At 32.8% G+C, this 15,914-nt stretch overlaps 2 protein-coding genes across 2 annotated transcripts; one reads left to right on the forward strand and one right to left on the reverse strand.

Moving 5' to 3' along the window:
* Positions 1 to 5,652, reverse strand: LOC124833777 (peptidase, S9A/B/C family, catalytic domain protein (Protein of unknown function DUF829, transmembrane 53)). Its single transcript, XM_047308324.2, has 8 exons — positions 5,390 to 5,652; positions 5,076 to 5,273; positions 3,710 to 3,767; positions 3,468 to 3,548; positions 3,341 to 3,373; positions 2,759 to 2,998; positions 2,529 to 2,670; positions 1 to 865 (listed from the first exon to the last, which is right to left on the reverse strand). The coding sequence occupies exons 2-8, from the start codon at positions 5,252 to 5,254 to the stop codon at positions 381 to 383; spliced, it is 1,218 nt and encodes a 405-aa protein (XP_047164280.2). The 5' UTR covers positions 5,255 to 5,273; positions 5,390 to 5,652; the 3' UTR covers positions 1 to 380.
* Positions 5,653 to 9,870: 4,218 nt separating this feature from the next.
* LOC124833769 (dimethylallyl, adenosine tRNA methylthiotransferase) lies at positions 9,871 to 14,832 on the forward strand. The gene is made up of 7 exons (XM_047308312.2): positions 9,871 to 10,341; positions 10,427 to 10,515; positions 10,593 to 10,734; positions 13,246 to 13,341; positions 13,483 to 13,605; positions 13,808 to 14,070; positions 14,217 to 14,832. The coding sequence occupies exons 1-7, from the start codon at positions 10,203 to 10,205 to the stop codon at positions 14,325 to 14,327; spliced, it is 963 nt and encodes a 320-aa protein (XP_047164268.1). The 5' UTR covers positions 9,871 to 10,202; the 3' UTR covers positions 14,328 to 14,832.
* The last annotated feature ends 1,082 nt before the right edge of the window (positions 14,833 to 15,914 follow it).

Genomic DNA, 15,914 nt, shown 5'->3' on the forward strand with positions numbered 1-15,914 from the left:
TGGTAGACAAAGAGATCGAGTAGCATTCCATTTATTCAACACGTCAAACAACCTTGATTCTTAACGAACTCAAGCAGTGATTAGGACTACTTTCTTTATGAACAGAATTTAAGGTTACAATTACAGTTCCCACTATATTCTCTGTCAAACCACTTTTATCTCCGTTGAAGTAGCTGTACAACTTACGTTAAAAAAGACAAGCTGCTCAATCACATTACTTAAGTCCACACAGTGCTTAATGAACAGCTAAGGTGGTAACTATCAGTCCTTTTGGTTCTTATTTCAGGTAATACAGGATTACGTCTTTTGTGCCCATTACATCTCCCTAAAAATTTTGAACCTTGAAGAAAACATCACCTGAGGATTTGTCAGTCAACAACTTACAACCTTGAACGCCGCATGCATTTTATAGGATTAAATGGAACATGCTTCCCTGTACCTGCCGACAAAGCATTCTTCGAACTTGACCTGATATCCCAATCCTCAACATTCTTAGGCACACAAACATCAAACAATATTTGGCTAAGAAGCCCGTGTGCGTTGATGCTCGGACGGCTTGGAAGATGAATATACCCTCCCTTGCGTTCATCTGCTATGGTGCCAATATCTTTGCCCACTTCATACTCCGTTGAGCTAGAAGACAAACTATCACTTGGAGCAAGAGCAAAGCCCTGGAAACTAGTCGAGGTCATTGCTGCTTTCCGCGACTCTGAAAACGGATCTGTGATCTCATCTCTTGCTCCTTCTATACCCAGTTTCTCATCTTCAACTTTTCTACTGCTTTTGCAACAATAAGTTGCCACTGCCTTGCCAAGGATCTCAGTGATAGCAGCCTTGTAATCAATTGGATGATGCCGAAAGTGACCTGTGACAAATTCAATTCAAGTTCAATACTTTCACCCCTACTCTAAAAAACCCACTTTAAATATTAACCAGCAACTGGCACTGCACTAAAATGAGTAGGTTACAGTCATCATTTCAATTTCACACAAATACCATGAATAATTATCAATTCTGTCCTTCTTTACACACATTTAGCAAAAATAATTGCATCTGTCAGCTTTAAAATGGGAAACAAATTCATAATTTTAGTTTGCAGACTCAAGTAATTGGAACTTCGGGTGAAACCTATCCTGCATACTCGTGCGGGAATGTAAATTGCAGAACTCATCTTAAGGTTAATGAATTTACCTACTTTTCAAAGACTACACATAAGTCGTTTCATTTAAATGAATAAAATACAGGAAAAAACTAAAAATAAATAACGGATCAGCTAACTGCATGCAGAGCAACAGAAGGTGTGCAAAAATGTTTACACCAAATTACTTGATGTAGAAGGCCTGTACCCATGGAAGAGGAAGCAAGGTCACTATTTTGTGCAAAAATCTAAAGCCGCTAAACCAGACTTGAAGACATTTCTTCCACTCCCACTTCTATTCGGCTCTGCAACCTGTTCCATACTTTGAAGGCCATGCAATAATGTCTTGCCGCCAACTCTTAGACTGCAACTATAACTGCCAGTCTCATGATAAATTTTGGCCATTTCTGTTTCAATATCTCTAGCCAATTGCATGCCATTACGGCAGGGCGAAAGGTTAAAAGTATGGATCGTGCCATACGGTACTCTTCCAAACTGTGGAGATTCAAAATCAGACCCTTAATCTATTGTTCCATCCTTATGATTGGAATTCTCAATTTTCCACTGCCCTCTTCCTAAACAGCCTCAACGTCCCAGAGAGAAGCCTCTCTTCCATATATCCTACCCTCTTATTCAGTTGCACGACTTCATTTCACACTCCTGCCAATTGTTGCTATTCTACATTATCAGATACTCTAACCACTATCAGATCATCAACTCAATAGTCTAAACAGATTTTAGTTACCACTAATATGGAAGGTAGGACTAAAATGATAAAGCACAAACTGATAAACCAATAAAATATAATGTATAACACAAATCACATTACAGCAACAAACTTTCCATCCTAGAGATAGAATCTCCAATAGAGAGAGTATCCTCTCTCTACAAAATGCAAAATACAACACCTGCTAATCTACATGCCCGCTACCATATATACCCTAATAGATTACTACCATCAGTTATTATTTATGAATTATTGTTATTCAAGGAAATTTTCAATTCTTATACAGGACATCTAAATTAGGATAACTTATTTTCTATCACATATTAGAATAAAAAATTACTGCTCCTAACTTCAACACTTAACTGCCAAGATTGTTAACTACATGCGGTTCACATCAGATGCCATAGATTGATATATAGGCCATCACAGCCTATAGGGCAATTAAGGCGTCATATTGTTAATGCTAGTGATTTGAATGAGGAAACTTTTGTTAAGGAGAAACCCTCGGTTTGTTGATGTCTGTACTCAAGTTTGGCCAAAAGCTGAATTATTTTTATTACATAATTTAGAGTTTATTTCTTGAGTCACAGTATGTGTTTGTCGAGAATAAACTTATCAACTCATTCATGTATCAGTATGAAAAAAATTAGTCAAAATACTGACCTACATGAGGAGAGGCACTCCATTTTAACATTTTTACATCCCCACCAAGGTCCTTTAGTCTTTGGAAAAAATTTGAAATGACTTGAAAAGGAGCAAGATCATCATTTTCTGAACATAGAATGAGATAAGGGACCTTCATATTCTGCAAAATAACTATTTGATAAGCAGATAACTCGATAGACCTGAGTAAAGAAAAGAGTTAATTTGTTTACGGATTCTTAGCTACTTACAATGGTGGAGTAAAGTGTCTGCCAATATTCTGCACGCTGTGACTCGAATCTACTGAGGAAAAGAGAATCAAGACCAGATGCTATGCCATTTGCAAACCATGAAGCAAATCTTGGTGGATGAGAGACTTTTAAAACATTTGGGTGTAGAAGAAATTGAACACCCAAATTACTGGTAAAATCAATTGGACTGGAATCATAAATATAGCCAGATATACACTCTCTAACTAGCTGGTAGTCATCCTGTGCCATGAAAATAGTTTAGAAGCAGTGAAAAAAGAAAAAGATAAAAGAACTAATAGTGAGCATACATTTATGTGAGGGTGGATGAACAGATAGAGAATTATAATGACAAAAACTACTGTCCACAATACATAAGTCCAAGTAACAAGAACATGACCAAAATACTTGGTAAAAGGGAATATATGATCAATTACATCATAGAGCACAGAATGCAGGGTTTGGATTCAATCACATTTCACAAATTAAAATGTTTTGAACAAATGTAGGACAATGATGAGTTTATCAATTATACAATCTGTGTAACTCAACCATCCTCTGAACTGCAAATGGAAGGAAACGTACCATATTATGAGCTTCAGAGCTGCCACTAATTATCTGGATGACAGAAAACCAGAGTTAGTAGACGTTAGAACTAAATGGTTGTATAGCATGATGGTCAAAACATAAAAACCAGTCTAGAAAAGAATACCTGAAGAATCTTCTGCATACAAGCTTTTGAACCGCCTGAAAAGGATGCAAAAACAATGGGGCATTGCCTGATTTTCAGCACCTGTATATATATTGATTAAAATGCAGTATTCACTCTGTTGCAAATCTTAATCAAGATCATGGAAATGTAAACCACTTTATAATAAATTAAAAAGGAAGCTTTCAGCTTACTTAAAGTCGTTCTGACTGACAAGAAAAATAGAGGACTACAGTAAAACTTACCTCAACAAGTTCATTAAGAATATCAACAGCAAGAATTGTGGCTTTCTCAGGGAAGAACCTGCAAATAATAGCAATTTAATAATAATCTTTTAGTATACATTAAGACTGAGATGTGCAAAGAACCAAAGTATCAATGGCCCCATCACTCAGAAAGTAAATAAATTCGCAAGGCACCTGTAGAACATTTTACATAACAACGGAAGACTTTAAGTAAAATATTTTTTGCAAACTTAGCATTAGTTTATCACTCCCCTAGTAAACCCATCAGAGAAGAGATTTGAATGTTTGAATATTAACCACCATTTTAAATATTACAAGTAAAAAAATTGAAATAAAGTTTGCACACACCCAATAAAAAAGAAAACAACTAAAATGTAAATTAACAGGTACAACTTTGACCATGTGATACGTCAAACAAAAGCTTAGGTTTTAGCATGACAATCAGCTCGCTCAAACATTCAACAATTGGAATAAAAAAACCCTTCCATCCAAACTGCTCTAATTTATAAAATGTACATGGAAAATTGTATCTGCAAAATTGAGTGAAACTTCACCCAACTTGGTCAGGATAACCATATTGATCAAGCCCAGGCAAGGTTAGCTACAAAAGACAACATCCATATACAAAGCCTAAATTATTGTGACATTTTAACATGTAGTTTTGTCTATTTGGGATCTCTAAAGACAAGGCATCACTCGAGCTCATTACATGTGATGGTCCCATCAGCAACCAAAAAGCAGGGACTGATAGTGCACACCAGTCATGCTTATCTGGGAATATCTCATTCCTCTTCTAATTTGAAGCCATTCGTCTTGAAATGTCCACTCAGCACCCCCACTATTGTATAATAAGGTTTTAGTGGTACGATACCTGCTTTATACTTTAGTTTTGGAGTAATTGCCACCTCACCCATACCCTTTGCACTATGCATCCTCGTGCTGTCGTTGGTCTTTAGTCCCTAATCCCATCTATACCAAGGCAGCAGGAATACAAGATCTATGGTGGAAGAGGGTTATTAGTCATTCATGAGGGGTTTTCTTACTAAGTGGGGAAATATTTTAAAGGGTGGAATTCATATCCATTACTTCACACAATTGAACAAGAAATAGGTGAGTTTGATCGTGGCAAAACCTTCCTTCTTCGATTTGACTTCTCTAAAGTACATTTTAGAGGCTAAAATGAGGAGTAACAGTTGAAACTGTAACAAAACATTTACATGTGGATAGAAAAATTATCACCACATACTTTTGGAATCAAATCCTGTCTTCTCACAACTCTGTGATCATCTATGAATGTTTGTGACCAGAAGGATGATTAGCAACATAATTCTGGAGCACCCAATAGCGAATTAAATTTAGAACTCACATGTTGAGAAATTGAGAATGACAAACGAGTGAATTCCATCCCACAGAGGAGTAGAGGTCCACGTATTTCATCAAGTGCTTCTCCTCGCTTGACATCCATGCAAACACCACAACTATCCCGTCGGCTTTCTCAGAAGCCACCTTTCTCCCCCAGTAATATCTACCACCAAACCCCCACATTCTTCTTCTTCTTCTTAACCTACCATGGCCAAAACAACAGAGCTCAGAACATTTACTTTCCAGAGAACTAACTAACAAGGAGAAACATAATTCAAAAATTTGCACAAGATCAAAGAAGAAACAGAAAAGGTTTACTTGAGAAGAAGACAGGCTGGCACAATTGAAGCTTTCTCTTAGTTTACGACAATCTGACGCGGGAAAAACAAAACCGTGCTTGGAACTTGGAAAGACCGAAGTTAAGGTTGTCTCAATTAGAGACAGATGGTGTTGTGTGTTTGAGCTCAAGCTCCTCCTTCGAAGATCGCAACACAGAAGAAGAACATTTTCTATTGGTAATTGCTTCACCCACTTTTCATATTAGGTCAGTAGCGTTGTCCACAACTCGTGGCATAGAAAATGGGATTTGGAATTCACCAAAAAAAGTCAGAAACTTTCACGAGAGATATTATCAATACAATTATTATTATCTAAATTTGTCTTTACTGACTAAGTTTAAAATTAATCTTATAATTTAAAAAATAATCTATTTTAATATCTCTATAGACACAAACAACTTTCAATCTCATCTAAATTCAATTAAAAAACTACTTTTTAATTATAAATACTTAGCAGAAGTAACTTTAATTACACATATATTTGTGTGAACACGTTTTGGAAGAACTGGGATTGCTTATCGCTTACACCTCACAACAGCGTTTAGAATCAATGATTCAATCCATTCAGCATGATAGAATCGGTAAAACAAGATTCAATCACAAGTATTTTATTTCGTAAGTTGTTTAAAATATATGTTTATGAATCGGCAATCTAATCTTCATCTAATGAAATTTATTCTCGTTTTTAAATTCATTTCAAAACCTAACTTCAAAATGTATTAACTTTCGCATTTATTATTTATTTAAATATATTGAATATCTTTAAATTATAATAAAATCCCTTGAATAAGCTTCACATAGATTTATAGTTACTGATATATTTTATTGACAATATAAAAATGTTTTAAAATATGTGTTCCTCGTACTCTACACCTTCCTTGTCCTGTCTTGCCTCAACCCATAAAATAATTTTGAACACTTTTTTTTATAACTTTGCTTTGAATTTGTTGAGAGCATTAGGTGTACGAGAGGAGGAAGCTTGAAGATAAATACAAGCAGAATTTGATGGTGGTTGTCCTTATCCTCTCCATCATTGCCTTTCTCATCCATTCCATTGGTACAAAGGTTTTAGCTTTTTTATTTATCACTAAATTAACAGCATTTTTCATGTTTTGCATAAATTTTCACATTCTCAATAACATATTTGTCATCGATGCATGATTAAAGTTACAACTTGAATTTTCTTTTGATAATCAAGCATGTGATTTTCTTATTTTATCGATTCTATTGTTTAGCGTATCCCATAGAATTTCAAAAGATTGAGCACAATATTAAAATTTAAAAGTTATGTAAAAAAAAAAAGGGTTAAGTCAAATAACTTATTATTTATTATAATATAAAAATAATAATATACTAATAAATTTATTTTATTTTGTTGACAGGTGTTTCAAAAGTTAATTTTTTAATTTCTTAATAAAAGGCTATTCATACATTAATTAAATTAACATAACAAAAAAATATAACAATCAAAATTAGACGAGTCTGTCCATATATTGATTAGATAAATATAATGAAAAAATATTATATGAGTAATTTCATACAGTTATTAAATGAGTATAAAAATAATACATTAGACAAGTATGTTCATATGTTGATCAGACGAGTTTTGTAACATACAATAAATAGATTTTTGTCCATACACTAAAAATATAAGGTAGATGAGTTTGTTCATACACATATTAGATGAATCTATTAATACATATTAGACGACTCTATCTATTATACGATTATGTGAGTCTTGAAATATACATTATACAAGTTGATTTATATACTAATTAAATGAGTTTAACAACATACATAAGACGATTGTGTCTATATTATGGTTAACAAAAGTATTTGTACTTGCAGATAGTAGCGGGTATTTTAAAATCCTCTTATAAATAGGTTGAACGTGGTATCATACTACCCATACCCGCAGATATCTATTATAGGTAAAAAGTTAAAATAAAAATTTAATTTATATTTTATTAAGTTAAATTTAATTAAAATTAAAATTAATTTATATTGTATTATGTTAAATTTATTTCATTAAATTCTAATTTACATTCTATTTTATTTATATTATAGTTTATATTTTTTGTATTTTTATTTTAAAATTTTATAAAATATATTTTTAAAATATTTACGGATATCTATGAGTATTCACGAGTTTTAAATATATTTGTTGATATTTTTTAAACTTGTATCAAAATGATAAGAAGTTAAATTATTTTGTTACGAGTCAGGTAGGTAGTATATTTATTTGTTGTCATCCATAGTTAGGGATGATAACGGGTCGGGTCGGGTACGAATAGTGCCTACCCGCAACCCGACCCAACAAAAAAAAATTCACCCGCTATCTGACCCGCTACCCGCACGGATACCCGCGGATATTTTAAAACCCGCGAATATCCGTGGATACCCGCAAATATTTAAAAATATGTTTTATAAAATATTATAATAAAACTTAAATAAAATTACAAAAATATATAAAATATAATATATATTAAATTAAATTTTAATTTTAACTATATTTAACCTTATAAAATATAAATTAATGTTAATTTTAGGTTAAACTCCTTTACTTGTCCTTATTTTTGTCGGTTTTTCCCAATTCGATCCCCGTTTTATGAGAATCCTCAATTTACTCATAAAAAATGAAAAATTGAGTCAATTGTACCCCTACCATTAAATTGGCTTAATGGGGTTAAGTTTTTGATGACCCGAGACGTTGACGTGGCCAAATTTTTAAACTAGGGACAACTAAAGGGTTTAACCTTAATTTTAATTAAATTTAACTTAATAAAATATAAATTAAATTTTTATTTTTATTTTTTGCGGGTAGCAGATATCCTTCGGTACGGATAATATAATACCGCACCCGACACGTTTATAAGTAGGTATTAAAAAACTCGTTATCTGCAACCCGCAGGTAGTAAATATCCGCAGATACCAACTATCCGTCGCGAATCTTATCTGCGGATATTCGCGGGCGTGAATTTTTTTGCAATCCCTATCCATAGTCCATATACTAATTATACGATTTTAACAATACATATGAAATAAGTTTATCTACGCATTTATTAGACGAGTCTAACAATTTACACTACACCAATATATTCATACATTAATTTATATTTTTAGTGAATCAACTCTACATGTATCTTTATACTTTTGGAGAATCTACACCTGTTTTATCTTTTATATCTCTACAAAGTTCACTGTTTATATTTTTATAAATATTATGACTTTCAAAACCTGTAAATTATTTTTAAACTTGATTATATTAAAAACTTAATAATAAATTTAAAAATATTTATTAGTTTTTTATATGTATTTCTCTTTTAATAAACATGCAAAGTAATATTAACTTGTGCATATAACTAGTTCAAACGAAAACTAGTTCAAACGAAAACTGTATCTTAACCAGACAAATATAATTGTAAAAAAGTAAAATATTTTTCGGAATAAGATTAAAGTTTTAATCTTAAAAAATGTAATTAGAATAATAAAATTTTATAAAAGAATTCAAACTGGTTTAGTTTTTCAAAATTGAGTGAACATGCCTGAAAGATAATAAAAACTTAAACACTGTCTTAAATAAGCTATACAAATTTGTAAAAAAGTTTAAATGAATTGTTTTATTAATTTTAAAATTAAATATTTCATTTAGTTCCTGTCATGATTTTTGAGTAAATTTATAAAATGATAACATACTCTGGGCTCTAGTTTAACTAAGGGCTTGAGACATCTACCTAAAGGCCAACCCAAGCTAAAAGAAGTTAATGCTTAAACGAAACGGCAAGTGAAATTTCGACACAGTTTTACAAATTTAATGCAATGGATAATGACAATGATTGGTAAGAAAAACAGATGATTAAATTTCTTTGTATTTATTGATCAAACTTGTAGGAAATATTAATTTTCTCTTTTAGTTTATTTTCTTTCAAATATTTGTAAACTTGTACTTGATCTTTCGTTGAGATTTTTATGGATATTATTTATTCTTTTGTTTGTTTGTTTAATATTATTTATTATTTGATGATTCTATTAGATATGATTACTCATTCAATACTCATCTTATTCTTTTAAATTATTTTTGAAATATTTTTTTACATTTCAAGAACTTAAGTACAAACTCTCTCTTCCTATATAACAATATTTTTCACTCAAACTAATAAAAACATTTAAGTATTTTATTTTTAAAAAAATATTTATTAATTGTTTTCAATTTCCTTTTTCAAATTTTTTGAATACATAACAAAAATAGAAATAAAGGAAGTGAAAAAATTAGATTATCTTGAATTTTTAAAAAGATACATGATAAAAAAAATCAATATTCCTTTAAAACAAAGTATTATACAGGATAAAATAAATTATTTTGAAAAGAAGGCGCAAGTTAGTAAAAAAATGTTGTGCGTAGTTTAGTAGAACCACCATCAATAATCGCGGAATCACCGAAATGATTAGGTGTTCCGTCTAATTCCCAACTCATCCAACCACCTCAGACAAAAAGCGAAGTATACATTTGCAACCAAACAGGGTTCTTCCCATGTCTCCACACACTTCACCTTAGGCATAAGAGAAATCGCAGCCGAAACTGACAGAACACAAAATCCTAAAATCTTTGTAATTAAATTCAACAAAGTCTCCGTCCAACAGCTAAAGCAAATCGCTAATTGGTGGCGCTAGCTTGTCAATTGAGGTTTTCTTCGATTCTTCGATCTCAGATTAAAGTAGTTGGAGCAGGCTTTTTTCCCATTAAAAGGAGGAAGTTTGCAATGGTGGGATGAAGAAGAGAGGGAAAGAGGAACATGGCGAGAGGGAAGTGGGTCTTTTCTTACAAGAAAACCACTCTCTTAGTTTGCTTCTTCAATATTGCCGTTGCTCTTTACGTTCTTCGCTCTCTTTATGCTTCTCTTTATATCTACTCCGGTAACGTTTCCCGCAACGGTAAGTTACTTGCACCGATTTTCTTCCTTTTCGAAATAGTGGAAACGGTTGCTGCATGGATTTTGATTTTTGTGTCTTTCTGCAGTTGCTTTGTATAATCCAGATCAGATTCGGAAAATGGAAGAGTCAATGCAAATCCGCAGGGAATTTAAACCCGTGGAGTTAATTAAGTGGGTAAGAAGTGTGAACCCTTTATCTGCTTCCATTTGAGGCTAGTTGAAGTTAACGTTGTGAAATCGTTGTGCAAAAAGGTAAAGGCTCTAGAGGGGGAGCTTTCGAGTGAAACTAGGGCGGTTGAGTTGTCGCAGCATTTGAAACAGAACATAATTGATGAGATCTTGCAGAGACTAAGGGGGTTGAATTCTAGTGGCGCAGATATTGCCAAGGAACGAGGTGAGTGTATGCTTGTAAATTTTGTGGATAGGAATCCTATTTATTCCACGTCTATACGTATAAACACTGTTGGACATCAAGCATTTTCGTATTGAATTGGTAACATCTGTTCCTGCTAAGCTGACATGGGATATGATTTGCACTCTAATTTCTTGCTGCCTTGAGGCTGTGTCTTACTACAACTCTGGCATTTGGCCTTTCAGTTATGAAATTGCGTTTTCGATCTTCTTACTGAACTTCTTAGTTTTTTTGCAATCAATTGCTAGTCTCCTGTGCTCACTTCGTTATTACGACAAAATTGCATCAATTGCTGGTCTTATAACTGTATCTTTCTTTTTATTCTAACAGTTGGATGAAAAATAAGGAATTGCATTTAATTTCTTGTTTTTTCTCCTATTAACCTAGATCAGTCCATCTCATGCATCCCTCTTTTGCAATAAAAAGTGAATCCCTCGTTTGCAATAGAATGTCCTCTGACAAGTTATAATTGTGGTAATCTATGAGAATGAAGATTCTACTATAACTTTAGATACGAGAAGGAAGGAACATGAAAAAAAAATTATATTTAGTTTTAGCTGGGAGATCTCTCTACACTGATGTGAGACTTAACACTCATCATTTTATAATTGAAGTATGGGTTGAAATCTCATATGTAGAAATTTTCAAATCGGGTAACATATAAGTAAGAAAAACTAGCAAACTTATAACATTAAGGTTTTAGGTTGAAGGTGGTGTTTAGTTATTTTGTTTTGTTAGCACATGTTCTCTTTCAAATTGCTCAACAAGTGGTATTAAAGTGAATCGTTTGTCTTGATGACTAACTCAACTTAATTAGATATCACACTCGAGGGGTAAATTGTTGGAGTTTAAATGAGTTGAAGTCTCACATTGTGTAGAAATAGGCAAGTTGAGTAACAAATAAATAAGATTCACAAACTTATAGTCTCAAGGTTTTGAGTTGAACGTGGTGTCAAGTTCTCTTGTGTTATTGGCTCTAGCTCATTGGTGAAGATCTCTATGTTGTTTTCTCCCTTCAACTTGAATATGGTTTTTAGTAATCCAACTGAATAATAAATGTATACAGTGTTTGTGTCAATCTTTCTAAAACGTAAGCAGCAATAAGAATATAATTAAATGCTTCTTGTTTTATATATTTTGATAGTATTATTAATTTTGACACATTTTACTCAGGTATAAAATAATTTTTTAGTAAATCTAAGATTTTGTAAATAAGTCCAATATTCTAGAAACTTTCAATACAATAATAGTTTTTATTTTTATTTTTTAGATTTGAGGGTAAATCTATCCTGTAGAAAGTTATAGAAGGGCATAAGAGGGATCTTAGGTGATCCCTCTCTTGTTTTTCTTCTTTCTCTCTTTCTCTCATTTTCTCTGTCTATGTATGAAGTGCTCACTTTGTATTGATTAATATGCACTCTCAGAATAATAACGTAGTTGCTTTAATATTGACTAAGTTTTCACTTTTCAGTCACTCAAGTTGAAACTCTGAAATTCTTATAATGTATTACTATATTAAACAACAAAATTAGTGAAGATAGTTTGAATTGTTTTATATATTTTGGGCACTAAATAATTTTGATGGATGATAACATTTGTTTCTATTTGGTTTGCAACATCTACTTAATTGGATTTTACATGTCATTTGTCATCCTGAATCATAGAGAGATAGAGATCACTGTTTTGTCTGTTATGGTCTTAAAATGAAAAGGCACATACAATGTTTGGGATGAAAATCAACAACTTAAGATGTTTTCATTGCGTTGGGTGTATAATGTTTGTTTTATAAAATTCCAATCTAGGCTCCTGGGCCCATTCTCCAATTTAATTGCCTTTTTAAGTAAAAATAAGGCTTTGTGAAGACAAAAGAGATTTGTGAAGAAACATAGCATGTAAATTTATGTTGTGAAGATTTATGTATAATCATTCATTTCATAATATGTGTCCAAAGGGATTGGGGGAGCTAAGAAAAAAGGTTCATTCTAAGAACGAGGAGTCTATTCCCCTTGTTTAATGAATTATAAGTGTATTGTCCCGGGACCTAACTCAATACTCAAAGATGGATAGAAAGCTTAAAGGCCGATCTAAAGTCTATAGGTCCAGGAATTGGGCCTAAAGAAGTTTTGATTCAATTAATAGATATTATAGTCTAGGAGAGGTTTTAGCAAAAGATAAAGGGGTTTATATTTGTTTATATTTTGTTATTATTTATTATAACTGAAATAAAATATTAGATCTCATGGCCAAGGGACGGAACTCTTTTGGCTTAAGGTAGTCATTAACTTTGAGTCAGAGAGTTCAATTTATTTTTATTCTTTGGTTAAAGGCACCCAACTTTTTACTTGAACAATAAGCTACTCTGTTTTGGACATTGAATTTGGTGGTGTTATTTAAATGAATAGTTTAAAAAATTTGGAAGTAATCTTGTTCCTAATTCATTTGTTACGCAACTGATATCCTCATTTTGCTGATATTACATTTTCATAAATACAGAAGTAGTTGAAAATTGGCGCAAGGGAAAACTGGAAGAGGTCAAGTCGGCTCTTGTGAAGGGGACTTCCAATTCATCCATCCCCCATGAAGAAGCTGGTATGAACATTGATTTTCTATTATGTCTGTAACTGAGGAGTTTTTTGTGTGGTACTTTTAAGATAATGTTCTTTGCAAACTGTTAATGAATACCTTACAAATCTTTGACACCTTGTGCATAATCTTATTTCAACTTCCTAGGTATACTAGCAAGAGCCTTGGAGTCTGATTGGGCTCTGCTTTGTGAAGAAATTGGCCTTTGGGTACCTGCTCAAGTTGCCAATGAAGAACATGATGACAAACCTGAGGGTGCAGAGGAGTTTGGTAATATCAGTTTCTTCAGTTATAATATCCATTTTTTTTTTCTATTTCCTTTATATGCATTGCCTTCAATATTGTTTGTAGAAAATTCATCACTTGAGTGGTTTTTCGGAATCAATTAACGACGCATACATTCCATGATAGAATCTGGTGGTGTACATTTATATTTATTTCTTTGGACTTACCAAGTATACGTTTTCTCCAGATGAGGAGGTTCTTCCTGGCAGGCCCCTTTCACCCGAGTGCCATGCGGAACTTCATACAGATTATGATGGTTCTGCAGTAAGATGGGGTCTTACACATCACAAGGATAGCGCAGCTGATTGCTGTCAAGCTTGCTTGGATCATGCTAAACATGCCAAAGAAGGTGAAAAGAAATGCAATATCTGGGTTTATTGCCCATCTGAGTTTGGGTGTCATTCTCCAGATATTTACCAGCACAAACATCAGGAATGTTGGCTGAAATATGTAAGTTCTACCCCATTCTATCTTTTGATACTTTTATTATCTGATTTAGGAAAATACTCGAGTTTTCAGGTCTGGTTTAAAATTTTTCCTTTTCATCGTTTATTTCCCCTCCTCACCTGGCTAATGTACTCCTAATTTTGATCCAGGCTGAGAAACCTCGACTAAATTTTAAGAATAAGTATCCAGAATGGTATCGAAATTCGCACCCTTCTGCACCAGTGATCGTTCCATGGGCCTCTGGTATTACTAGTTCATGAGTCCAATAACCAAACACCAAATGTAACTTTATCAACCAGAGCTACCGTCACACGAGCTCAAACATGATCGTGGATTATATACCACTGTTCTTGAACATGTTTTTTTGTGTAGGAAATGAACTGGGGAACAAAGAATTTTCCCAATGGTCATTTAGGACTTGGTTTTGGTCAAAATGCAGTTTTTGACAGACTCACCTCAGTGCCAAGGATTTTCCACCAAGGTCGGGTCTAAAACACTTAGGAAAGGTGACTTATAAATGATGAGGAAGTTGTTTTTCTGTATGCTATCTGATAACATTATTCATTGTATCTGTGGGACTTAGAATCCTACTCATATTATCATTCTTGTTCCTCCCACGTTGATGATGATTCATCAAACTGTTCTGTCCGCTTCCCCCCTCCTTTCAATCCATCGTCATCGTACTTACATTTATACGTGTACAATAAAATGTATATATATGTCACATGTAGTCGTAGTCGTTATGTTATCCACTTTGTTTTGTCAGCTCAATCCTTTCTATTTTCCTCTTAAAGATTAAAGTACTATCAAGCACAATAGGTTATTAATAACTGATTACATGTTTTTGTTACATGCATACCACCGTGGCTATATCCGTCAAAAAGGGTTGGGTGGCAGTAAAAGTTTGTCATGTTACTTTAATTTAAATCTATATACTTTAAGTTCACCCGGAGGTGAATATGGTCCTTAAGTCTAGCATATTCATTTATATTTTCTAGAGTTGTCAAAATGGGTCATAATCTGCAAACCAATTCGGTCCACCACTGGTTTAACTTGCATGAGCCGGGTTGGGTTTGAAAAAATTGTATTTTTTTTATGCGGATCAGATTTCAACCCAGCTCATGCGGGTTGAACCTGTGGTGGACCGGGTTGGTACACCAATTCACCTATCTAATTTTATTTTATTAAAATTTACTTTTAATTTTATAAAAAAATATTTATTATTTTTTTTGCTTGAAAAAATTATTTAAGTTTTTTATTTTCAAAATTAATTAAACACTCATGTTGGGAGTGAAATTTGTTTAGATTTGAATTATAGAAAGTTTGTAACTTTTTTTATTTAAAAAAAGTTGTAATTAAGTGAGGCAACCTGTTTATCCACCAACCCGGTGGGTTGGGTCGAGTTGGAATTTTTCTGATTTACTAATAAATGAGCCGGGTTGGATTGACTCAGTAAATGATCAATCCGTGATGGATTGAGCTAGGTGATCTGTTTTGAAAGCTCTAATATTTTCTTCTTGGGTTTAGTTTGCAACTTACGCTGCTCAGGCATAACTGTTCAGCAACCACGGTTCTAACTTCGTGATTAAGGTAGTGTTATACATGAAATTTTGCAGATCCAGAACACAAATTCAACTTTTATAAAACAAATTATAAATGTAATTAAGTCTCATATTTGTCTTATGTTAATATTCTATTAAAATCCTTTATATTTTCACTTGAATAGGAGTCGAATATGGTCTTGAAGTCTAACATTCATTATTGTTTTTTACTTCGGTTTAGTTTATGATTGATGTTATTTTGATTATGGAATTTACTATTTTAGAAGGTATTGCTTATATGCTTGT

This window comes from Vigna umbellata, chromosome 2, assembly GCF_029865625.1.
Source record: "Vigna umbellata cultivar VRB3 chromosome 2, Vumbellata_1.0, whole genome shotgun sequence".
Taxonomy (NCBI): Eukaryota; Viridiplantae; Streptophyta; class Magnoliopsida; order Fabales; family Fabaceae; genus Vigna; species Vigna umbellata.

Bases quoted from the DNA above. Each gene is read 5' to 3' on its own strand.
- LOC124833769 (XM_047308312.2), top strand. From the start codon at position 10,203: ATGGCGAGAGGGAAGTGGGTCTTTTCTTACAAGAAAACCACTCTCTTA. The intron at 10,735-13,245 runs GTGAGTGTATGC...TCATAAATACAG, and splicing joins AGATATTGCCAAGGAACGAG to AAGTAGTTGAAAATTGGCGC. The intron at 14,071-14,216 runs GTAAGTTCTACC...ATTTTGATCCAG, and splicing joins AGGAATGTTGGCTGAAATAT to GCTGAGAAACCTCGACTAAA.
- LOC124833777 (XM_047308324.2), bottom strand. From the start codon at position 5,254: ATGTGGGGGTTTGGTGGTAGATATTACTGGGGGAGAAAGGTGGCTTCT. The intron at 3,374-3,467 runs GTATTCTTTTCT...TCTGTCATCCAG, and splicing joins GTATGCAGAAGATTCTTCAG to ATAATTAGTGGCAGCTCTGA. The intron at 866-2,528 runs GTCAGTATTTTG...AATTTGTCACAG, and splicing joins GAGTGCCTCTCCTCATGTAG to GTCACTTTCGGCATCATCCA.